Genomic DNA, 25,249 nt, shown 5'->3' with positions numbered 1-25,249 from the left:
TATAGGACAAGAGATCATTCCAGTTAATTGCGTTTTCAAAATAGTTTAATTCACTCTTAGGTATTCTTGTTAAGGGATAGGTTGTCCTGGCACCACACTGCCAGGTCGCTGACCACCTCCCTGTAGGCTGTCTCGTCATCGGTGATCAGGCCTACCACCATCATGTCTTCTGCAAACTTAATGATGGTGTTGGAGTCGTGTGTGTGTGGCCACGCAGTCGTGGGTGAACAGGGAGTACAGGAGGGGACTAAGCACACACCCCCGAGGGGTCCCCCGTGATGAGGGTCAGCGTGTTGTTGCCTAAATCAAATCAAATGTATTTATATAGCCCTTCTTACATCAGCTGATATCTCAAAGTACTGTACAGAAACCCAGCCTGAAACCCCAAACAGCAAGTAATGCAGGTGTAGAAGCACGCTGGCTACGAAAAACTCCCTAGAAAGGCCAAAAAGTTGAGAGTTGAAAACAGCAGGTCTGGGACAGGTAGCACGTCCGGTGAACAGGTCAAGGTTCCATAGCCGCAGGCAGAACAGTTGAAACTGGAGCAGCAGCACGGCCAGGTGGACTGGGGACAGCAAGGAGTCATGTCAGGTCGTCCTGAGGCATGGTCCTTGGGCTCAGGTCCTCCGAGAAAGAGAGAGCATACTTAAATTCACAGAGGACACCGAGTAAGACAGGAGAAGTACTCCAGATATAACAGACTGACCTTAGCCCCCCGACACAAACTAATGCAGCATAAATACTGGATGCTGAGACAGGAGCGGTCAGGAGACACTGTGGCCCCATCCGATGATATCCCCGGACAGGGCCAAACAGGCAGGATATAACCCCACCCACTTTGCCAAAGCACAGCCCCCACACCACTAGAGGGATACCTTCAACCACCAACTTACCATCCTGAGACAAGGCCGAGTGTAGCCCACAAAGATCTCCGCCACGGCACAACCCAAGGGGTGGCGCCAACCCAGACAGGAAGATCACGTCAGTGACTCAACCCACTCAAGTGGCGCACCCATCCTAGGGACGGCATGGAAGAGCACCAGTAAGCCAGTGACTCAGCCCCTGTAATAGGATTAGAGGCAGAGAATCCCAGTGGAGAGAGTGGAACCGGCCAGGCAGAGACAGCAAGGTCGGTTCGTTGCTCCAGAGCCTTTGCGTTCACCTTCACACTCCTGGGCCAGACTACACTCAATCATTTGACCTACTGAAGAGATGAGTCTTCAGTAAAGACTTAAAGGTAGAAACCGAGTCTGCGTCTCTCACATGGGTAGGCAGACCATTCCATAAAAATGGAGCTCTATCCTACCCTCACCATCTGAGGGTGGCCCGTCAGGAAGTCCAGGATCCAGTTGCAGATGGAAGTGTTTAATCCCAGGGCCCTTAGCTTCAAAGATGAAAGATCACTTCTTCCTCTCTGACATGCAGTTTCAACTTGCTATTTGCATTTGAGGTTTAGTCCAACTGAATTGATCATATGGACACCGAAATGCATTGAGACTTAAAAAACTATTTTTTTAGGGGTAGGTCAGCTTTAATATTGCAGATTGTGGCTTCTATCAATGTAATTGTCTGCATCATTTCCAATCCCCCAGATAAATATATCTATTTTTTATTGATTTATTTTCCTTTACTATTTTCCCCTAACCACCCCTCCCCTAATTGGAGTAAACTAATGGTCAACAACTCTTAGGCTTCTACTTCCAGCTTATACATACTATATACATTTTTTTAAGGACAGTCTATTTTACAATAGTTATCTTTTGTTTGTTTTTAGGCCCATTCATTCAGCCTCCCTCAACCCCTCCCATTTTATCTCTGAAGACCATCCATTTTTGATTTATATTTTTCAACTGTGATGTTTCAAAAAGGTTCTGAACCTGTATACATTTTACATTAGTTATTTTTATTTTTAATATTTTTTGGTCCCACCCTTGAGAAATAATTTGACTGTAATGGAGGAGAAGTTGACCTTTTCTACTGATAGCCTTTTTATGTCTCAACTCCTCAAATTACATGCAGAGCAAACACTACTACAACGGGAGTATCAATGAACATTGATTCTGGAAAATGAATCCTCAGTTTGTCGTGCACAGCATTGTGGTACCACGTACCGCTAGCAGCATTTTAGCCAACGACTGTTATACGAGCTGTCTAGTCTATTTTTATAAATGTGCAATAAGCATAAAACGCAGTTGTATAAGGATTTGTCTACTCGTTCACATTCTGAGAAATGTGGTAGGCCACTTGATTTCAACATCTGAACAAAGTGGACAGTCTAGCATACTGTTCAAACAGTCGGAGATGGACAGAAAGTGGCCATAATTCAACTGTTCAGCCTTGTTAACTAGCAAATAGATCCAAGTTGGTTAAACTTGAAATATAAAGATTAGCTGGCTACTTACTACAACGGGGGCTTGTGTTTGAGAGATTGTTTGAGATCTGTGTTCATTTTCTTTAATGCCTGCTATAAGAAGTTACTAATTATTATTGAATGTGCATTATGCATGACTCTGGTTAAATTTATAACAAAAATGACATTTTCATAGATGGATTTGAAAGTCAGATCAGTAATTATTGCAAAAAAGCAGGTTAAACTATTTCGATAAAATAATTAAATTATTAGTGGGTCTTATGGTTGTGGAAGGTTTATATTTAGCCTAGGTATAACTTCATTAGATTATCGCTGACTGTTTGAAATGCATTATTTCACCTTTTTTCATTGTACAACAAAGCTTATTTAGAGAAAACAACATACAAAAAAGACATACTGTATATATTGTAAATCGCCTACAAATTAGAAAAACTAAAATATATTATTAGGCTGTATCATCCAGCTCTACTCTCAACCTAGCTGAACACACTTGGGAGATTCTGGAGCAGCACCCGAGATGGCATTCTCCATCACCATGAACAAAACGCAGATTGTCTTTTATTGTCATGAGTCTTGCCTTGGAGGCAGCTCTGCAGAGTTGGCATTCTCCATCACCATGAACAAAATGCAGATTGTCATGAGTCTTGCCTTGGAGGAAGCTCTGTAGAGTTGTCATACAATCAGATTTTATATGAACTACACTGCTAACTGTAATGCCTAACCTTAAATTAAGACCAAAAATATAATTTCAAGAGTTTTTACAATTTAGACCATTTTTGCTTTGCAGTTGGCACATCTAGAAGAAACCGTTCAGTTCTGCTTCCAGGGCAAGTTCTGCTTCCAGGGCAAGTTCTGCTTCCAGGGCAAGTTCTGCTTCCAGGGCAAGAGTCAAGGTATTGGAGTGGTCATCACGAAGCCCTGACATCAATCCTATGGAAAATTTGTGGGCAGACCTGAAAAAGCATGTGCAATCAAGGAGGCCTACAAACCTGACTCGGTTACACCAGCTCTGTCGGGAGGAATGGGCCAAAATTCACCCAACTTATTGTGGGAGGCTACCCGACATGTTTGACCCAAGTTAAACAATGAAAAGGCAATGCTACCAAATACTAATTGAGTATGTAAACTTCTGACCCACTGGGAATGTGATGAAATAAATAAAAGCTGAAATAAATAAAAGCTGAAATAAATCATTCTCTCTACTATTATTCTGACATTTCACATTCTTAAAATAAAGTGGTGATCCTAACTGACCTAAAACAGGGAATGTTTTACTAGGATTAAATGTCAGGAATTGTGAAACTGAGTTTAAATGTATTTGGCTAAGGTGTATGTAAACCTCTGACTTCAACTGTACATATTACCTCGACTAACCGGTCCTCCCGCTCATTGACTCTGTACCAGTACCACCTGTATATAGCCTCGCTGTTGTTATTTTACTGAAGCTCTTTAATTATCTGTTACTTTTATTTTTTTACTTATCTGTTTTTTACTGTTCTTTCAAAGGCTCAATCCTAGTCATATTAGCAACCCATGCTAGCTGTTGCTATTATATTCCCCCTCTTTCTAAAATTCTAACAGAGATTTTAATCTCTATCACATTAGGTTAAGAAGGGTGTTTTCCGCATATTGCATTTTGGTAAATGTTTAAAAATGACGTTTTATTAGCGGCTTCATTACAGGAGTTGCGTGTTCAAAAACAGGCTATAGTCTTTTGAACTGTAAGACGATAGTTATTGTTGCATGTTTCCATTTTAAGCTCTTAATGAAAAATGTCTGTTACTTGTAGGCATGCATAGTATCAGAGAAGAGGCAAAGCAAGAGGTTTCACTCTCGCCTAAATCTGTCAAATACACCTGCTCGTTGAACATCTCATTCCAAAATCATTGGCATTAATATGGAGTTGGTCCCCCCCCACCTTTTGCTGCTATAACAGCTTCCACTCTTCTGGGAAGTATTTCCACTAGATGTTGGAACATTGCTGTGGGGACTTGCTTCCATTCAGCCACAAGAGCATTAGTGAGGTCGGGCACTGATGTTAGGCGATTAGGCCTGGCTCGCATGATGGGGTTGAAGTCAGGGCTCTGTGCAGGCCAGTCAAGTTCTTCCACACTGATCTCGACAAACCATTTCTGTATGGGCCTCGCTTTGTGCACAGTGGCATTGTCATGCTGAAACAGGAAAGGGCCTTTCCCAAACTATTGCCACGAAGTTGGAAGCACAGAATTGTCCAGAATGTCATTCTATACTATAGCGTTCCCTTCACTTGAAATAAGGGGCCCAAACGATGAAAAACAGCCCCAGACCATTATTCCTCTTCCACCAAACTTTACAGTTGGGACTACTATGCATTGGTGCAGGTAGCATTCTCCTGGCATCCACTAAACCCAGATTCGTCCGTCAGACTGCCAGATGGTAAAGCGTGATTCATCACTCCAGAGAACACATTATTACTGCTCCAGAGTCCAATGGCGGCGATCTTTACACCAGTCCAGCCGACGCTTGGCATTGCACATGGTTATCTTAGGCTTGTGTGCGGCTGCTCGGCCATGGAAACGCATTTCATGAAGCTCCCGACGAACAGTTCTTCTACTGACGTTACTTCCAGAGGCAGTTTGGAACTCGGGAGTGAGTGTTGCAATTGAGGACAGACTATTTTTATGCACTTCAGCACTCGGCGGTCCTGTCCTGTGAGCTTGTGTGGCCTACCACTTCGCGGCTGAGCCATTGTTTCTCCTAGACGTTGGAAAGGTGGCATCATAAGACAGTGCCTCGTTGAATGCCACTGAGCTCTTCAGTAAGGCCATTCTACTGCCAATGTTTGTCTATGGAGATTGCATGGCGGTGTGCTCGATTTTATACAACTGTCAGCAAAGGGTGTTGCTGAAATAGCCGAATCCACTAATTTGAAGGGGTGTCCACATACTTTTGTGTATATGTTGAGCCTAGCCCAGAGCTGAACCTCTAAGGTCCAGTTCTGTGTTTAAATTGTATCATCTGTAGAACTGTGCATTTTCCAAGTCAGAATTGATTTTCTTATTTGCATTTCATCACAACCTGGAACAAAGTAAATAAATACTGACAACATTCAGCAAATTGTATTGCTTCATGACGCCGACAGGTTAGAGGTCAAAAGTTTGAATCTATGAATATAGTCTCCTAGCTAAGAAGGGTATCATCTCCTAGCTATGTATCTTCAATGCAAGATCATTTTCTATGTTCCTCCGACCAGGAACAAAAAAAGAACTATACTTGATTGTCTAAAAATAATAAATATTGATTAGGTTTAATAGCCAATTAAACTCACTTGACTACTTGTCTAAGTTGTTCTTCATCACACATGGTAGCATGTTGTGCTGCTAATAACTTACTGTCCACCACTCCCCTGAGGGAGGGAACTGATGGATTGGTACGTATGTACATAGGCCTACATGTGTTGACAAAGAAATTGAAGTTAAAACCAAGCCCTGGAATGTTGTTACATGAGAGAGACAACAAAATATCAGAAGTCACACTTTTTTAGGAGGACAGAATGTAGCCTGCCTCATTGCCTTTTTCAGAACAGAATGCAGCCTGCCACATTGCCTTTTTCAGAACAGAATGTAGCCTGCCTCATTGCCTTTTTCAGAACAGAATGTAGCCTGCCTCATTGCCTTTTTCAGAACAGAATGTAGCCTGCCTCATTGCCTTTTTCAGAACAGAATGTAGCCTGCCTCATTGCCTTTTTCAGAACAGAATGTAGCCTGCCTCATTGCCTTTTTCAGAACAGGAGAACAGAATGTAGCCTGCCACATTGCCTTTTTCAGAACAGGAGAACAGAATGTAGCCTGCCTCATTGCCTTTTTTCAGAACAGGAGAACAGAATGTAGCCTGCCTCATTGCCTTTTTTCAGAACAGGAGAACAGAATGTAGCCTGCCTCATTGCCTTTTTTCAGAACAGAATGCAGCCTGCCTCATTGCCTTTTTTCAGAACAGGAGAACAGAATGTAGCCTGCCTCATTGCCTTTTTTCAGAACAGAATGCAGCCTGCCTCATTGCCTTTTTTCAGAACAGGAGAACAGAATGTAGCCTGCCTCATTGCCTTTTTCAGAACAGAATGTAGCCTGCCTCATTGCCTTTTTCAGAACAGAATGTAGCCTGCCTCATTGCCTTTTTCAGAACAGGGGAACAGAATGTAGCCTGCCTCATTGCCTTTTTTCAGAACAGGAAAATAGAATGTAGCCTGCCTTTTTCAGAACAGGGGAACAGAATGTAGCCTGCCTCATTGCCTTTTTCAGAACAGAATGCAGCCTGCCACATTGCCTTTTTTCAGAACAGGAGAACAGAATGTAGCCTGCCTCTGCCTTTTTTCAGAACAGGAAAACAGAATGTAGCCTGCCTTTTTCAGAACAGGGGAACAGAATGTAGCCTGCCTCATTGCCTTTTTCAGAACAGAATGCAGCCTGCCACATTGCCTTTTTTCAGAACAGGAGAACAGAATGTAGCCTGCCTCATTGCCTTTTTTCAGAACAGGAAAACAGAATGTAGCCTGCCTTTTTCAGAACAGGGGAACAGAATGTAGCCTGCCTCATTGCCTTTTTTTCAGAACAGGAGAACAGAATGTAGCCTGCCTCGTTGCCTTTTTTTCAGAACAGGAGAACAGAATGTAGCCTGCCTCGTTGCCTTTTTTCAGAACAGGAGAACAGAATGTAGCCTGCCTCGTTGCCTTTTTTCAGAACAGGAGAACAGAATGTAGCCTGCCTCGTTGCCTTTTTTCAGAACAGGAGAACAGAATGTAGCCTGCCTCGTTGCCTTTTTTCAGAACAGGAGAACAGAATTTAGCCTGCCTCGTTGCCTTTTTTCAGAACAGGAGAACAGAATGTAGCCTGCCTCGTTGCCTTTTTTCAGAACAGGAGAACAGAATGTAGCCTGCCTCGTTGCCTTTTTCAGAACAGGAGAACAGAATGTAGCCTGCCTCGTTGCCTTTTTCAGAACAGGAGAACAGAATGTAGCCTGCCTCGTTGCCTTTTTCAGAACAGGAGAACAGAATGTAGCCTGCCTCATTGCTTTTTTCAGAACAGGAGAACAGAATGTAGCCTGCCTCGTTGCTTTTTCAGAACAGCGATGGTCATTTCAAGGTTGTTCAGCAGAGGCAGTCAGCATCTGACTGTTGAGTAATATCATTGAACTAGTTACTGTCAGCATCTGATTTGCAGTAGTGTGTTGCATGGTAATATCACGGTACCAAAATGTCATGATACCAAACATTTTAGAAAACCGTAGTACCGTTTCATATGATACTACCAACTTTTTCAGCCTTACCGATCTAAAGAACCTGCTGGCGCCTGGTATAATATGTTATTAAAGTCAGTTTGGTTTGTAAAGTCAGTTGGATTTCAGCAACAGCCTCTAGTCTCTTGTATGCGTCGGTCCAATAATAACCAATTCACTTTCATGGTTATATCACGTGTGGCAGCTGTAATCAGCCAGCCACATTCCCCACCAGCCCTCACTCGGGCATCCTAGCAGCTTTACAGCAAAGAGAACTGCTTGACGCAAAACAATCTGTTTGTGGAACAACCCTTATGCTGAAAAGTGTCTGTGTCTCTCCAGTCTACACAACACAAACCCCCAGAAACCTTCTCATAGGCCATATCCGGTTTACAATCACATAGTTTCCTCGGGTTAGAGAGAAAGAAAGAACAAAAGTAAACAGGATATGGCCTATGAGATGGTTTCTGTAAAGGTTCTCACACACACACACGAGAGGTTTTTGAGACCGGTTGTAGGTGAACAGAGAAAGTGGTGGGAATCTTCGACTGAACAGATCTGCTTTTGGATATCAGGTGAAGTTTCATACCCAAAATAAGGAAATGAGATGATAATGATGAAGCCTAGTTTCTGGACTATTAAAATACCGTACATGTTTCCAGGGTAAAAAGAAGATACCTTTTGTGATCTCTTATAGCATATTCATCATAACATCAATATCATCATCTGACTGGAGAGACACACCACCTTTTTTTTTATTAATCCACATTCAACTCCCAAAGACCAGGGTAAGAAGTTCTTCATTATTTTTGTACTAATCTGCATATTTAAAAATATTGAAATATCAAATATCACTCACATTAGGCAGTATAATTATAACAATAGTAATAATCATTTATTGCATTTGTAAATCGCTTTTCATTATACAAGAATGAAGTGCATCAGTGTTGCATGGTATCTGGGATGCAGACCCTGATGACTCTTCTGTTTAGACTGTTTTGTTACATTGGAGTGGCTTTCAGAGCTAGTAATGTGGATACATTTGTACATTCCATCAATGTGGATACATTTGTATCATTCCATCAATGTGGATACATTTGTATCATGTCATCAATGTGGATACATTTGTATCATGTCATCAATGTGGATACATTTGTATCATGTCATCAATGTGGATACATTTGTATCATTCCATCAATGTGGATACATTTGTATCATTCCATCAATGTGGATACATTTGTATCATTCCATCAATGTGGATACATTTGTATCATTCCATCAATGTGGATACATTTGTATCATTTCATCAATGTGGATACATTTGTATCATTCCATCAATGTGGATACATTTGTATCATTCCATCAATGTGGATACATTTGTATCATTCCATCAATGTGGATACATTTGTATCATTCCATCAATGTGGATACATTTGTATCATTCCATCAATGTGGATACATTTGTATCATTCCATCAATGTGGATACATTTGTATCATTTCATCAATGTGGATACATTTGTAATGTAGACATTTGTAATGTAGACATTCTATGCAGGGTTCTATTATACACTGACCAGTGTGAAGATAAATTCAATATGTTGCATTGAGTAAAAGTGTGAATTTCCGTGACCCGTATCATTAGTACACTGAACAAAAATATAAAACCCAGCATGTAACAATTTCATAAGGAAATCAGTCAATTTAAATAAATTCATTAGGCCCTAATGTACAGATTTCATATCACTGGGAATACAGATATGCATCTGTTGGTCACAGATACCTTAAAAAAAAAAGTATGGGTGTGGATCAGAAAGAAAGTCAGAATCTGGGGTGACCACCATTTTGCCCCATGCATCGTGACACATCTCCTTCACATAGAGTTGATCAGGCTGTTGATTGTGACCTGTGAAATGTTGTCCCACTCCTCAATGGCTGTGCGACGTTTCTGGATATTGGGGGGAACTGGAACACGCTGTTGTACACGTCGATCCAGAGCATCCCAAACATGCACAGTGGGTGACCATATCTGGTGAGTATGCAGGCCATGGAGGAACTAAGACATTTTCAGCTTCCAGGAATTGTGTAGAGCATCTTGCGACATGGGGCCGTGCATTATCACGCTGAAACATGAGGTGATGGCGGCGGATGAATGGCATGAAAATGGCCTCAGGATCTCGTCACGTTATCTCTGTACATTCAAATTACCATTGATAAAATGCATTTGTGTTCGTTGTCTGTAGCTTATGCCAGACCCATACCAAAACTCCACCGATGGGATTCTCTGTTAACAACGTTGACATCAGCAAACTGCTCGCCCACACGACGTCTGCTATCTGCCTGGTACAGTTGAAACCTGGAATTCATTTGTGAAGACCACACTTCTCCAGCGTGCCAGTGGCCATCAAAGGTGACGACACTGAACTGCAGTCAGGTCAAGACCCTGGTTAGGGTGACGAGCACGCAGATGAGCTTCCCTGAGACGGTTTCTGACAGTTTGTGCAGAAATTCTTTGGTTGTGTAAACCCCCAGGTTCAGCAGCTGTCCGGGTGCGGTTGGACGTACTGCCAAATTCTCTAAAATGACGTTTGAGGCGGCTTATGGTAGAGAAATTAACATTAAATTCTGGCAACAGCTCTATTGGACATTCCGGCTGTCAGCATGCCAATTGCACGCTCCCTCAACTTGAGACATCTGTGGCATTGTGGGACAAAACTGCTTATTTTAGAGTGGCCTTTTATTGTCCCCAGCACAAGATGCACCTGTGTAACGATCATGCTGGTTATTCAGCTTCTAGATATGCCACACAGGTCGAGTGGATGGATTATCTTGGCAACGGAGGGATGTAATGATCACTAGGGATGTAAACAAATGTGTGCACACAATTTGAGAGAGAAGGTTTTTGTGCGTATGGAACATTTCTGGAATATTTTCATTTCAGCTCATGAAACAATGGAACCAACACTTTATATTTTAGTCTAAAATGTTGATATTGTGACGACACTACTGCGCAGTAATAACTCTTAACTAGTTGCTGTCAGCATTTCTAACTGTGCAGTAATAGCATAGAACAAGCCTCAACTCCAGCAGTTCTATGTTTCTCCAGATATGAACACTGCTGATTCTTTGAGATCTGGTAAACTAGTATAACATGGAATTCACTACCGTTTACATTGTCCTTACCACAGTGGCTCTGGAGGAGGAATCCGAGACGAAGGCAGCAGGAGGATCCACGCAGCGCCGGCGGACCAACCATGACCTCCAACACTGACAATCGTCAAGACGGTATTTATTTTGAAACCCGCAACAGGGCCTGTATTCATAAAATGTAGCACTGCTCATCTAGTATCAGTGTCTCTATATGAGTAGGAGCACTGATCTAGTCTTATTTATTTTATCCTAAGGAATACGTTTATATGGACAAGAGACCTGATGCTAGATTAGTAGTCCTACTCTGAGAAGCTTTAGAATGATGAGCCCTGGGCTGCGTTCAGCAGGACACAACCTTGTGGAATGTGCAGATGGCAATCTGGACAAACCATATGGACAAAGAATCCCAATAGGATAAACATGATTCTCTGACATGTAGAAGAAGGAATGAGATCAGGTCTATTCATGACATTTCTACCTACAGCGGTTGCCTAGTGAACATATCCAGGAAACTCATGTACCCTGTGATTTGAGTAGGATCACACGTTTTCCCACAAACGCAGGATATCTGTATTCCAGGGATTTTTCTTTAGATGAGAAGTAGCCTAAAGTGTCTTGTTTGTGGACCATCATGAGATCATTAGCTAACAGCAATAACACGCGGCTTTGTTTGTGTCGACAAGCCAAGGGCCTAGTCTATCGGACCGATTTATGGCTAGAACTCTGGTCCTTCTGTGGCGATTCTGTGTAGTAGAACCCTGCTATCTACAGTATAAAGTAATGTCATCTCAGCGACAGAGTTAAGACGTTCTTCTGACTGAGGGAGTTGAATTAAGTATTTATTTTGAAGTTTGCCTTCTACCCGTGTAACAACATTGTAGTTACATAGCAACTTAATGTAGACGGATTGTGTGTCCCCCGTATTGCAGGCCCAGGTCCAGTTCTCTCCAGGATATCAGCGAGCACCTCTGAGGAGGATGTTCTCTGTCCTACTCCACCTCTGCCCCCTGGACCTGATTCTCAGTACGAGAGAATTGGAGGCCAAACAGGGACTTCGTAAGTACGGTTATGTTACATGCATAGATTTTTTTTTTTTAATTCCAGCTCTTGGTCGTACAAAGTCAAAGAGTGCAACTCTATATATCCAGAGTAAGTCCCTAGCAGCACAGTTTCCATCCTGAGACCTTCCTCAGGCCCCACAAAGAGCTGATTTTATATGAGAGCGTATGAGAGAGCCTGCATTCATAATTGTTTGATTCCAGTATTGTGTTGAATGATGTGATTTGACACTGATCATGTTTTGTTTGTCATGTTGTAGGTTTTTACAGACCCTGATCCACCTCCTGAAGGGGAACATCGGTACAGGGCTGCTAGGCCTACCTCTGGCTGTCAGGAACGCAGGCCTTGTGGTAAGGGTTAGGGTTAGAAGGGGAAACATCGGTACAGGGCTGTTAGGACTACCTCTGGCTGTCAGGAACGCAGGCCTTGTGGTAAGGGTTAGGGTTAGAAGGGGAACATCGGTACAGGGCTGCTAGGACTACCTCTGGCTGTCAGGAATGCAGGCCTTGTGGTAAGGGTTAGGGTTAGAAGGGGAAACATCGGTACAGGGCTGATAGGCCTACCTCTGGCTGTCAGGAACGCAGGCCTTGTGGTAAGGGTTAGGGTTAGAAGGGGAACATCGGTACAGGGCTGTTAGGACTACCTCTGGCTGTCAGGAACGCAGGCCTTGTGGTAAGGGTTAGGGTTAGAAGGGGAAACATCGGTACAGGGCTGTTAGGACTACCTCTGGCTGTCAGGAACGCAGGCCTTGTGGTTAGGGTTAGAAGGTAAACATCGGTACAGGGCTGTTAGGCCTACCTCTGGCTGTCAGGAACGCAGGCCTTGTGGTAAGGGTTAGGGTTAGAAGGGGAACATCGGTACAGGGCTGCTAGGCCTACCTCTGGCTGTCAGGAACGCAGGCCTTGTGGTAAGGGTTAGAAGGGGAACATCGGTACAGGGCTGATAGGCCTACCTCTGGCTGTCAGGAACGCAGGCCTTGTGGTTAGGGTTAGAAGGGGAACATCGGTACAGGGCTGTTAGGACTACCTCTGGCTGTCAGGAACGCAGGCCTTGTGGTTAGGGTTAGAAGGGGAACATCGGTACAGGGCTGATAGGCCTACCTCTGGCTGTCAGGAACGCAGGCCTTGTGGTTAGGGTTAGGGTTAGAAGGGAAACATCGGTACAGGGCTGCTAGGCCTACCTCTGGCTGTCAGGAACGCAGGCCTTGTGGTAAGGGTTAGGGTTAGAAGGGGAACATCGGTACAGGGCTGTTAGGCCTACCTCTGGCTGTCAGGAACGCAGGCCTTGTGGTAAGGGTTAGGGTTAGAAGGGGAAACATCGGTACAGGGCTGTTAGGCCTACCTCTGGCTGTCAGGAACGCAGGCCTTGTGGTTAGGGTTAGAAGGGGAACATCGGTACAGGGCTGTTAGGCCTACCTCTGGCTGTCAGGAACGCAGGCCTTGTGGTAAGGGTTAGGGTTAGAAGGGGAAACATCGGTACAGGGCTGCTAGGCCTACCTCTGGCTGTCAGGAACGCAGGCCTTGTGGTAAGGGTTAGGGTTAGAAGGGGAACATCGGTACAGGGCTGCTAGGCCTACCTCTGGCTGTCAGGAACGCAGGCCTTGTGGTAAGGGTTAGGGTTAGAAGGGGAAACATCGGTACAGGGCTGTTAGGCCTACCTCTGGCTGTCAGGAACGCAGGCCTTGTGGTAAGGGTTAGGGTTAGAAGGGGAAACATCGGTACAGGGCTGCTAGGCCTACCTCTGGCTGTCAGGAACGCAGGCCTTGTGGTAAGGGTTAGGGTTAGAAGGGAAACATCGGTACAGGGCTGCTAGGCCTACCTCTGGCTGTCAGGAACGCAGGCCTTGTGTTAAGGGTTAGGGTTAGAAGGGAAACATTGGTACAGAGCTGCTAGGCCTACCTCTGGCTGTCAGGAACGCAGGCCTTTTATTAAGCAAACAGTTAGCAATTAAGTAATACAATTATTCCTGAATAACCAAATACTCAGGCTTAGTCTGTTCTACCAGACTCGGGCTTAGAACAGTCACCCTGCCCGTTCTACCAGACTCCGGCTTAGAACAGTCACCCTGCCTGCCTCCTTAGTAGATGTCCATGGCTAATACATTTATTCTGCCAGTGCAGTGTGAAGGAATGACACAATCCCAATGGTTCGACACCTAATGACACAATACCAATGGTTCGACACCTAATGACACGATCCCAACGGGACGACACCTGATGACACGATCCCAACGGGACGACACCTGATGACACGATCCCAACGGGACGACACCTGATGACACGATCCCAACGGGACGACACCTGATGACACGATCCCAACGGGACGACACCTAATGACACGATCCCAACGGGACGACACCTAATGACACGATCCCAACGGGACAACATCTGATGACACAATCCCAACGGGACAACACCTAATGACACTTTTCTTCTCTCTTCCTTTCCAGTTAGGACCTCTGAGTCTGTTTGCCATGGGGATAATAGCAGTCCACTGTATGAACCTGCTTGTAATGTGTTCCCACCACCTCAGTGTAAAGTAAGTGGAGCCTTTCCCAGTCCTTTTGTCTGCAGCGCTCCCCAGTTGCTCCATAAACAGTTCCTATTGTTGTGGATACTGTTGTGCAACTAGTTTTGAGTCAAGCAACAAGAAGAGAAGTACAGTACTTTCACATTCTGCACTTCCTTTTTTGAGTTTGACGTCTATGAGGAAATCTCTCACGTTGTCCTGGAAACTGGACTGGTGAAATGTGTTCAGTTCATAGATTAGCCAAAGTCAAAGTCACCGCGATGCCATCAAGCCTAGTATTGGATAAAGCAGGATGTTTTAATGAAACAAACCAAGCCAGTCATCAGTCCACTGTGTTCTAGTAACACCCTTATGGGTGTGTTCAGACTGTAAGGTATGTTGTTGATCTGGTACGGTTAGTTTCCTTTGTAGGAGAAGTGAAAACCATTGTATTTTGTAATACAAGCGAACCAAACCTAAAGAGCACGATGTAAATGCACCCTACATTTCATCTCTGTAGGATAGTCTACATCCATCGTTCACAACCCTGTCCTCTGTTAGACGATTAAACATATTATTAACCTTTGTCCTGTACCGCTGTCAGATTCCTCACACTAGTGACCAGGTACCAGGCCAGCTGAAGTAATACTGTCACGTTTAGTGAACATCGGGGTCAACACCGTGTGTGGTCATTTTGTTTGTTTGTTGACGAGGTGGTCGTTGAATTCTGGGGCCATTATTCAGTTTAGCCTTTTAGACCATAATGATTAAGGTTACATGGACAGGGTAGACCTGATCCTAGATCAGATTCCATGGACAGGGTAGACCTGATCCTAGATCAGATTCCATGGACAGGGTAGACCTGATCCTAGATCAGATTCCATGGACAGGGTAGACCTGATCCTAGATCAGATTCCATGGACAGGGTAGACCTGATCCTAGATCAGATTCCATGGACAGGGTAGACCTGATCCTAGATCAGATTCCATGGACAGGGTAGACCTGATCCTAGACCAGCACTCTTACCCGGAGTGATTGTCCCTCTGTTCTAGGTTGAACAAGCCCTTTCTGGACTATGGTGATGCTGTGCAGTATGGTATGGAGAATGTCTCGTGGCTGAGAAGGTACTCAATATGGGGGAGGTAAATATAGAACGTGTCTACAGTAGCATGTGTCTACAGGAAGGTGATGAATCATGAAATGTATTCTTTAATAACAAGTCACTTTATTCTTATATATTATGACTTGTGATTTGACCTTATTCAATAAGAGTTCTCAACTCCTCAGTGTTTGGTTTCATATCTTGTGTTTTCAGTCCCCTCTAATGCGTAGAACAGAGGTTGATTTGGGTCCTTGTCCCTCTTTTCCTTCAGGCGGATAGTTAACGTGTTTCTGATCACCACCCAGCTGGGTTTCTGCTGTGTCTACTTCGTCTTCCTCAGTGACAACATCAAACAGGTAGGGGACATGTCATCATGTTAACTAGTACTGTCTACTTCGTCTTCCTCAGTGACAACGTCAAACAGGTAGGGGACATGTCATCATGTTGACTAGTACTGTCTACTTCGTCTTCCTCAGTGACAACGTCAAACAGGTAGGGGACATGTCATCATGTTGACTAGTACTGTCTACTTCGTCTTCCTCAGTGACAACATCAAACAGGTAGGGGACATGTCATCATGTTGACTAGTACTGTCTACTTCGTCTTCCTGTGACAACATCAAACAGGTAGGGGACATGTCATCATGTTGACTAGTACTGTCTACTTCGTCTTCCTCAGTGACAACATCAAACAGGTAGGGGACATGTCATCATGTTGACTAGTACTGTCTACTTCGTCTTCCTCAGTGACAACATCAAACAGGTAGGGGACATGTCATCATGTTGACTAGTACTGTCTACTTCGTCTTCCTCAGTGACAACGTCAAACAGGTAGGGGACATGTCATCATGTTGACTAGTACTGTCTACTTCGTCTTCCTCAGTGACAACGTCAAACAGGTAGGGGACATGTCATCATGTTGACTAGTACTGTCTACTTCGTCTTCCTCAGTGACAACGTCAAACAGGTAGGGGACATGTCATCATGTTGACTAGTACTGTCTACTTCGTCTTCCTCAGTGACAACGTCAAACAGGTAGGGGACATGTCATCATGTTGACTAGTACTGTCTACTTCGTCTTCCTCAGTGACAACGTCAAACAGGTAGGGGACATGTCATCATGTTGACTAGTACTGTCTACTTCGTCTTCCTCAGTGACAACGTCAAACAGGTATTGGACATGGCGTCATGTTCATATTTGACTAGTACTGTTTCTCACCACAAGGTAGTGTTTACTTCTTCCTGAGCAGTACCAGCAGTTTAGATGTTATCATCACTGGAGTGGACATCTACACTGCATGAATTGCCACTCCAGTGACGATAACGTCTAAACTGCTGTTATCTTGTCCACTCCAGTGATGACAACGTCTAAACAGGTAGGGGACATGTCCACTCCAGTGATGATGACATCTAGACTACTGTCTATCTTCGTCTTCACTCCAGTGATGACAACGTCTAAACTACTGGTATCTTGTCCACTCCAGTGATGATAACATTCTGCTGTATCTTGTCCACTCCAGTGATGATAACATCTAAACTGCTGGAATCTTGTCCACTCCAGTGATGATAACATCTAAACTGCTGGAATCTTGTCCACTCCAGTGATGATAACATCTAAACTGCTGTTATCTTGTCCACTCCAGTGATGATAACATCTAAACTGCTGGTATCTTGTCCACTCCAGTGATGATAACATCTAAACTGCTGTTATCTTGTCCACTCCAGTGATGATAACATCTAAACTGCTGTTATCTTGTCCACTCCAGTGATGATAACATCTAAACTGCTGGTATCTTGTCCACTCCAGTGATGATAACATCTAAACTGCTGTTATCTTGTCCACTCCAGTGATGATAACATCTAAACTGCTGGTATCTTGTCCACTCCAGTGATGATAACATCTAAACTGCTGGAATCTTGTCCACTCCAGTGATGATAACATCTAAACTGCTGTTATCTTGTCCACTCCAGTGATGATAACATCTAAACTGCTGGTATCTTGTCCACTCCAGTGATGATAACATCTAAACTGCTGGTATCTTGTCCACTCCAGTGATGATAACATCTAAACTGCTGTTATCTTGTCCACTCCAGTGATGATAACATCTAAACTGCTGGAATCTTGTCCACTCCAGTGATGATAACATCTAAACTGCTGGAATCTTGTCCACTCCAGTGATGATAACATCTAAACTGCTGTTATCTTGTCCACTCCAGTGATGATAACATCTAAACTGCTGGAATCTTGTCCACTCCAGTGATGATAACATCTAAACTGCTGTTATCTTGTCCACTCCAGTGATGATAACATCTAAACTGCTGTTATCTTGTCCACTCCAGTGATGATAACATCTAAACTGCTGTTATCTTGTCCACTCCAGTGATGATAACATCTAAACTGCTGGAATCTTGTCCACTCCAGTGATGATAACATCTAAACTGCTGGAATCTTGTCCACTCCAGTGATGATAACATCTAAACTGCTGTTATCTTGTCCACTCCAGTGATGATAACGTCTGAACTGCTGGAATCTTGTCCACTCCAGTGATGATAACATCTAAACTGCTGTTATCTTGTCCACTCCAGTGATGATAACGTCTGAACTGCTGGAATCTTGTTATCATCACTGGAGTGGACAAAATAACAGCAGTACCAGCAGTGTGGATGTTATTATCACTGTGTGGAGAGAACACGATACCAGCAGTTTGGATGTTATTATCACTCCTATATAGGTACCAGCAGTGTGGATGTTATCATCACTGCCTGGAGTGATCTTCTCCTCGTGCTGTTACTCAGCTATACTGTTCGGTCGTCTGTTCGGTTCTATCATCACAGTTGCTTGAACTTTGCTGGGAAGGGAAATGTGAAGAACATACTAGATACAGTACAATTTAAGTTGCCACGATAGTGTGAAAAGGATACCCTAACTTCATTGTTCTGTGGCATTCTTCCTTAAGGTGGTGGAAGCTTCTAACGGGACAACCATGAACTGCTACAACAACCAGACGGCTGTGACCGTCCCCAGCTTTGACTCCCGTCTCTACATGTTGTGTTTCCTGCCAGCTGTTATACTCCTGGTGTTCACCCGCAACCTGAAGTACCTGGCCCCCCTCTCTCTGGCAGCCAACCTGGCCATGTGTGCTAGTCTGGTCCTCATCTACTTCTTCTGCTTCACGGTACGTACTGCATCTTCTGCTTCATGGTAGGTACTGCAGGACTGGCTTCTGCTTCATGGTAGGGACTGCAGGACTGGCTTCTGCTTCATGGTAGGTACTGCAGGACTGGCTTCTGCTTCACGGTAGGTACTGCAGGACTGGCTTCTGGCGGAGGGACTGACATGATGCTTAAGTATTCTGAAGTGTTACATTTCTAACTCAGAGTATTTCTTCATCAACATCTTTATGCTTTCGTTAATAAAATAATGATAATAATAATCTTTCAAAATGCGGATGTTTATTTAGTTATGGATCCATAACGAATTACTATGGGAATAAATATCACTAAATGATCCAATATTTCTGTAAAAGTTGTCTAATGAAGGCAAACAAATTGTTGTTTACTGGAAAATACTCTTTCAAACACACATGGTCACGTCAATGAGGGATACAAAGTATATTGAAAGCAGGTGCTTCCACACGGGTGTGGTTCTGGCTGAAAGACACAATGTTGCAGTTTTATAGCTAATTTCTAATAATAAAAAATAATATAAAAAAACATTGATAGCTTATGACATGTTCACATACTATCACGACAGCCCCCCCCCCCAAAAAAAAACTACAGCAGTAGGGGGCCCTCTGCCGTGGGGCTGTGTGCTTTGCCAGGGTTTCCACCGTATCAACAAAACACCAAATGATGGAATTTTGCGTGAAATAATGGTGTCACATCCATCCAGAGTTCTAGACACTTGTAGAATCTACGCCAAGGCGCATTGAAGTTGTTCTGGCGGCTCGTGTTGGACGAGAGCCCTATTATGTGAACTGCTATGGATTTTTATTTGATTGCCTGACTGTTTGGAACCTTTTTTCTGTGATTTAAAAAAAATTATATTTATTTATTTATTTTTCTCTCTTCCAGAACATCCCAAATCATATCAGCCTGCCGATGGTGGGTCATGCCAAAGACTACCCTCTCTTCTTTGGAACGGCCATCTTTGCTTTCGAGGGGATAGGAGTGGTAACGTATTACTGTTTATGTTGAACATATGCCGCATAAATATTATTACTGTGTAATTACATGTTATTACAACATTACTACAGTTAGTACTGTGTAGTTTCATTTGTATAATGGCAACTTAAGGTGAAGTGTTACCTAACGTTGTTCCTCCATGTCCCAGGTCCTGCCCCTGGAGAACAAGATGCAGAAGCCTCAGAGTTTCAATATGGTTCTATATCTGGGAATGGGCATCGTCACCTTCCTCTATATCAGCTTGGGGACCATAGGGTACATCACCTTTGGAGAGGCCATAGGGGGAAGTGTCACCCTTAACTTACCCAACTGCTGGTGAGTTCTTCTTACAATGTCCTGAAGAGATGGTGCTGTATAGAACCACGTAGGTACTGACGAGATGGTGCTGTATAGAACCACATAGGTACTGACGAGATGGTGCTGTATAGAACCACATAGATGGTGCTGTATGGAATCACAAATGGTGCTGTATAGAATCACATTGATGGTGCTGTATAGAATCACATACAGTGGGGAGAACAAGTATTTGAGACACTGCCGATTTTGCAGGTTTTCCTACTTACAAAGCATGTAGAGGTCTGTAATTTTTATCATAGGTACACTTCAACTGTGAGAGACGGAATCTACAACAAAAAATCCAGAAAATCACATTGTATGATTTTTAAGTAATTAATTTGCATTTTATTGCATGACATAAGTATTTGATACATCAGAAGATCAGAACTTAATATTTGGTACAGAAACCTTTGTTTGCAATTACAGAGATCATACGTTTCCTGTAGTTCTTGACCAGGTTTGCACACACTGCAGCAGGGATTTGGCCCACTCCTCCATACAGACCTTCTCCAGATCCTTCAGGTTTCGGGGCTGTCGCTGGGCAATACGGACTTTCAGCTCCCTTCAAAGATTTTCTATTGGGTTCAGGTCTGGAGACTGGCTAGGCCACTCCAGGACCTTGAGATGCTTCTTACGGAGCCACTCCTTAGTTGCCTTGGCTGTGTGTTTCGGGTCGTTGTCATGCTGGAAGACCCAGCCACGACCCATCTTCAATGCTCTTACTGAGGGAAGGAGGTTGTTGGCCAAGATCTCGCGATACATGGCCCCATCCATCCTCCCCTCAATACGGTGCAGTCGTCCTGTCCCCTTTGCAGAAAAGCATCCCCAAAGAATGATGTTTCCACCTCCATGCTTTGGGGTTGTACTCATCCTTCTTCTTCCTCCAAACACGGCGAGTGGAGTTTAGACCAAAAAGCTCTATTTTTGTCTCATCAGACCACATGACCTTCTCCCATTCCTCCTTTGGATCATCCAGATGGTCATTGGCAAACTTCAGACGGGCCTGGACATGCGCTGGCTTGAGCAGGGGGACCTTGCGTGCGCTGCAGGATTTTAATCCATGACGGCATAGTGTGTTACTAATGGTTTTCTTTGAGACTGTGCTCCCAGCTCTCTTCAGGTCATTGACCAGGTCCTGCCGTGTAGTTCTGGGCTGATCCCTCACCTTCCTCATGATCATTGATGCCCCACGAGGTGAGATCTTGCATGGAGCCCCAGACCGAGGGTGATTGACCGTCATCTTCAACTTCTTCCATTTTCTAATAATTGCGCCAACAGTTGTTGCCTTCTCACCAAGCTGCTTGCCTATTGTCCTGTAGCCCATCCCAGCCTTGTGCAGGTCTACAATTTTATCCCTGATGTCCTTACACAGCTCTCTGGTCTTGGCCATTGTGGAGAGGTTGGAGTCTGTTTGATTGAGTGTGTGGACAGGTGTCTTTTATACAGGTAACGAGTTCAAACAGGTGCAGTTAATACAGGTAATGAGTGGAGAACAGGAGGGCTTCTTAAAGAAAAACTAACAGGTCTGCGAGAGCTGGAATTCTTACTGGTTGGTAGGTTATCAAATACTTATGTCATGCAATAAAATGCTAATTAATTACTTAAAAATCATACAATGTGATTTTCTGGATTTTTGTTTTAGATTCCGTCTCTCACAGTTGAAGTGTACCTATGATAAAAATTACAGACCTCTACATGCTTTGTAAGTAGGAAGACCTGCAAAATCGGCAGTGTATCAAATACTTGTTCTCCCCACTGTAGGTACTGAAGAGATGGTGCTGTATAGAATGTCGTGGCAGAATCAGATTTAGCTAAGTAACATAGATAGATAAGATGTTATTTTCATCATATGCTTGTGAGATACTTGTCATTAGAATCTTCTGAGCTAGGGATTGGTAACTTGGGGCCAGAGAGGGGAGAGATCAGGCTTGTCTTCATATGTCAATGTATCTGTTAAAACCATGTGGTGCTATGTAGAATATCAGAAGGGGAGGAGGACAGAATGGAACATTGTTTTCTTATGGGAACGTGTCTGTAACTATTCCTAAACCATGTGACGGGATGGAGTTATTAATGGGGAACCAGTTAGTTATCTCATACAATGTCTGTAAGCCAGTCACTCCCTACTTTTCTCATAGGGGGAAGGAGTTTGGCCGTGTTTGGAACCATTGTATGTCCCCTCTGAGGTTGCCCTTATCTTGACCTAGTATTTGACCTAAGCGGCTCACTGTCTGATTTTGAGTTTGTCCAGGTTTGGGAGTATCTAGAAATGACAACTGATATATGCCATTGGATGAGGTAATGTTTTGGTAGACAGTGAAGTATCAAGCATGAGATTGAAACCTCGTCTTAGGAGATCAAACTGAACGATGATTTATAGCTGATGCTGTCTAGCGATAGGATACTCCTCTTTCGGGTAAAGGATTCTTTGTAAGTTGAGAGGGGTGTATCTTGGCTATAAATGAAACTAAGAATTGTTTTGTAAGGACTCTCAGAGAATTCATTTATAGACACTGAATTGATCTGAGAGTCATTAAAGGGCTTTGGTGAAGCTTGTATATATATTAAAAATGGAATATATAATTTAACTCTGACTTGTGTGTGGTTGGCTCTCTCTCTCTTTATTGAGTAATACAGGAAATTACCACAACAAGAATCACAGAGATGGTGCTGTGTAGAATCACAAAGCATCTTTATGTACCACTGGTCATAATTGTATTGATCGATAGGTTTTGGTCATTTTTAGATTTCCTGAAGAATGTGTTATCTCGCAGATTTAGGAAAGGTGTCTTATTTAGGAGAGAAAATAACGCATATTTGTTTTTGACCAAGATAGGATCCTCGCTCTCTCTTTGCTGTGGCCCTAAATAGGATCCTCGCTCTCTCTTTGCTGTGGCCCTAAATAGGATCCTCGCTCTCTCTCTGCTGTGGCCCTAAATAGGATCCTCGCTCTCTCTTTGCTGTGGCCCTAAATAGGATCCTCGCTCTCTCTTTGCTGTGGCCCTAAATAGGATCCTCGCTCTCTCTCTGCTGTGGCCCTAAATAGGATCCTCGCTCTCTCTCTGCTGTGGCCCTAAATAGGATCCTCGCTCTCTCTCTGCTGTGGCCCTAAATAGGATCCTCGCTCTCTCTTTGCTGTGGCCCTAAATAGGATCCTCGCTCTCTCTTTGCTGTGGCCCTAAATAGGATCCTCGCTCTCTCTCTGCTGTGGCCCTAAATAGGATCCTCGCTCTCTCTCTGCTGTGGCCCTAAATAGGATCCTCGCTCTCTCTCTGCTGTGGCCCTAAATAGGATCCTCGCTCTCTCTTTGCTGTGGCCCTAAATAGGATCCTCGCTCTCTCTCTGCTGTGGCCCTAAATAGGATCCTCGCTCTCTCTCTGCTGTGGCCCTAAATAGGATCCTCGCTCTCTCTTTGCTGTGGCCCTAAATAGGATCCTCGCTCTCTCTTTGCTGTGGCCCTAAATAGGATCCTCGCTCTCTCTGCTGTGGCCCTAAATAGGATCCTCGCTCTCTCTTTGCTGTGGCCCTAAATAGGATCCTCGCTCTCTCTTTGCTGTGGCCCTAAATAGGATCCTCGCTCTCTCTTTGCTGTGGCCCTAAATAGGATCCTCGCTCTCTCTTTGCTGTGGCCCTAAATAGGATCCTCGCTCTCTCTTTGCTGTGGCCCTAAATAGGATCCTCGCTCTCTCTTTGCTGTGGCCCTAAATAGGATCCTCGCTCTCTCTTTGCTGTGGCCCTAAATAGGATCCTCGCTCTCTCTTTGCTGTGGCCCTAAATAGGATCCTCGCTCTCTCTTTGCTGTGGCCCTAAATAGGATCCTCGCTCTCTCTTTGCTGTGGCCCTAAATAGGATCCTCGCTCTCTCTTTGCTGTGGCCCTAAATAGGATCCTCGCTCTCTCTCTGCTGTGGCCCTAAATAGGATCCTCGCTCTCTCTTTGCTGTGGCCCTAAATAGGATCCTCGCTCTCTCTTTGCTGTGGCCCTAAATAGGATCCCCGCTCTCTCTTTGCTGTGGCCCTAAATAGGATCCTCGCTCTCTCTACTGTGGCCCTAAATAGGATCCCCGCTCTCTCTTTGCTGTGGCCCTAAATAGGATCCCCGCTCTCTCTTTGCTGTGGCCCTAAATAGGATCCCCGCCCTCTCTACTGTGGCCCTAAATAGGATCCCCGCTCTCTCTTTGCTGTGGCCCTAAATAGGATCCTCGCTCTCTCTTTGCTGTGGCCCTAAATAGGATCCTCGCTCTCTCTCTGCTGTGGCCCTAAATAGGATCCTCGCTCTCTCTCTGCTGTGGCCCTAAATAGGATCCTCGCTCTCTCTTTGCTGTGGCCCTAAATAGGATCCTCGCTCTCTCTTTGCTGTGGCCCTAAATAGGATCCTCGCTCTCTCTGCTGTGGCCCTAAATAGGATCCTCGCTCTCTCTTTGCTGTGGCCCTAAATAGGATCCCCGCTCTCTCTTTGCTGTGGCCCTAAATAGGATCCTCGCTCTCTCTTTGCTGTGGCCCTAAATAGGATCCTCGCTCTCTCTTTGCTGTGGCCCTAAATAGGATCCTCGCTCTCTCTTTGCTGTGGCCCTAAATAGGATCCTCGCTCCCTCTTTGCTGTGGCCCTAAATAGGATCCTCGCTCTCTCTTTGCTGTGGCCCTAAATAGGATCCTCGCTCTCTCTTTGCTGTGGCCCTAAATAGGATCCTCGCTCTCTCTTTGCTGTGGCCCTAAATAGGATCCTCGCTCTCTCTTTGCTGTGGCCCTAAATAGGATCCTCGCTCTCTCTTTGCTGTGGCCCTAAATAGGATCCTCGCTCTCTCTTTGCTGTGGCCCTAAATAGGATCCTCGCTCTCTCTTTGCTGTGGCCCTAAATAGGATCCTCGCTCTCTCTTTGCTGTGGCCCTAAATAGGATCCTCGCTCTCTCTTTGCTGTGGCCCTAAATAGGATCCTCGCTCTCTCTCTGCTGTGGCCCTAAATAGGATCCTCGCTCTCTCTTTGCTGTGGCCCTAAATAGGATCCCCGCTCTCTCTTTGCTGTGGCCCTAAATAGGATCCCCGCTCTCTCTTTGCTGTGGCCCTAAATAGGATCCTCGCTCTCTCTTACTGTGGCCCTAAATAGGATCCCCGCTCTCTCTTTGCTGTGGCCCTAAATAGGATCCCCGCTCTCTCTTTGCTGTGGCCCTAAATAGGATCCTCGCTCTCTCTCTGCTGTGGCCCTAAATAGGATCCTCGCTCTCTCTTTGCTGTGGCCCTAAATAGGATCCTCGCTCTCTCTTTGCTGTGGCCCTAAATAGGATCCTCGCTCTCTC

The 25,249-nt window shown here is 44.4% G+C and overlaps 1 protein-coding gene across 8 annotated transcripts in view; it reads left to right on the top strand.

Moving 5' to 3' along the window:
* Nucleotides 1-25,249, top strand: part of LOC139574798 (proton-coupled amino acid transporter 1-like) — a 46,401-nt gene that overhangs the window by 4,266 nt on the left and 16,886 nt on the right. Inside the window, exons 2-11 of one of the 8 annotated variants that reach the window (XM_071399684.1) lie at nucleotides 8,319-8,409; nucleotides 10,808-10,904; nucleotides 11,699-11,825; nucleotides 12,088-12,178; nucleotides 14,277-14,365; nucleotides 15,388-15,477; nucleotides 15,709-15,793; nucleotides 18,394-18,612; nucleotides 19,511-19,609; nucleotides 19,770-19,936. In XM_071399684.1, coding sequence (XP_071255785.1) covers nucleotides 10,874-10,904; nucleotides 11,699-11,825; nucleotides 12,088-12,178; nucleotides 14,277-14,365; nucleotides 15,388-15,477; nucleotides 15,709-15,793; nucleotides 18,394-18,612; nucleotides 19,511-19,609; nucleotides 19,770-19,936 — 998 coding nt within the window. In that variant the 5' untranslated portion in view covers nucleotides 8,319-8,409; nucleotides 10,808-10,873. Of the gene's footprint in view, nucleotides 1-8,318; nucleotides 8,410-10,807; nucleotides 10,905-11,698; nucleotides 11,826-12,087; nucleotides 12,179-12,822; nucleotides 12,884-13,046; nucleotides 13,273-13,413; nucleotides 13,434-13,459; nucleotides 13,515-13,540; nucleotides 13,596-13,617; nucleotides 13,679-14,276; nucleotides 14,366-15,387; nucleotides 15,478-15,708; nucleotides 15,794-18,393; nucleotides 18,613-19,510; nucleotides 19,610-19,769; nucleotides 19,937-25,249 lie in introns of those variants that run through there. The other 7 variants (XM_071399682.1, XM_071399688.1, XM_071399689.1 and 4 more) reach the window with 7 other exon arrangements.

The sequence above is a fragment of the Salvelinus alpinus genome, chromosome 4 (genome assembly GCF_045679555.1).
Source record: "Salvelinus alpinus chromosome 4, SLU_Salpinus.1, whole genome shotgun sequence".
Lineage (NCBI taxonomy): Eukaryota > Metazoa > Chordata > Actinopteri > Salmoniformes > Salmonidae > Salvelinus > Salvelinus alpinus.
This window is presented reverse-complemented; position numbering and strand designations above follow the sequence as displayed.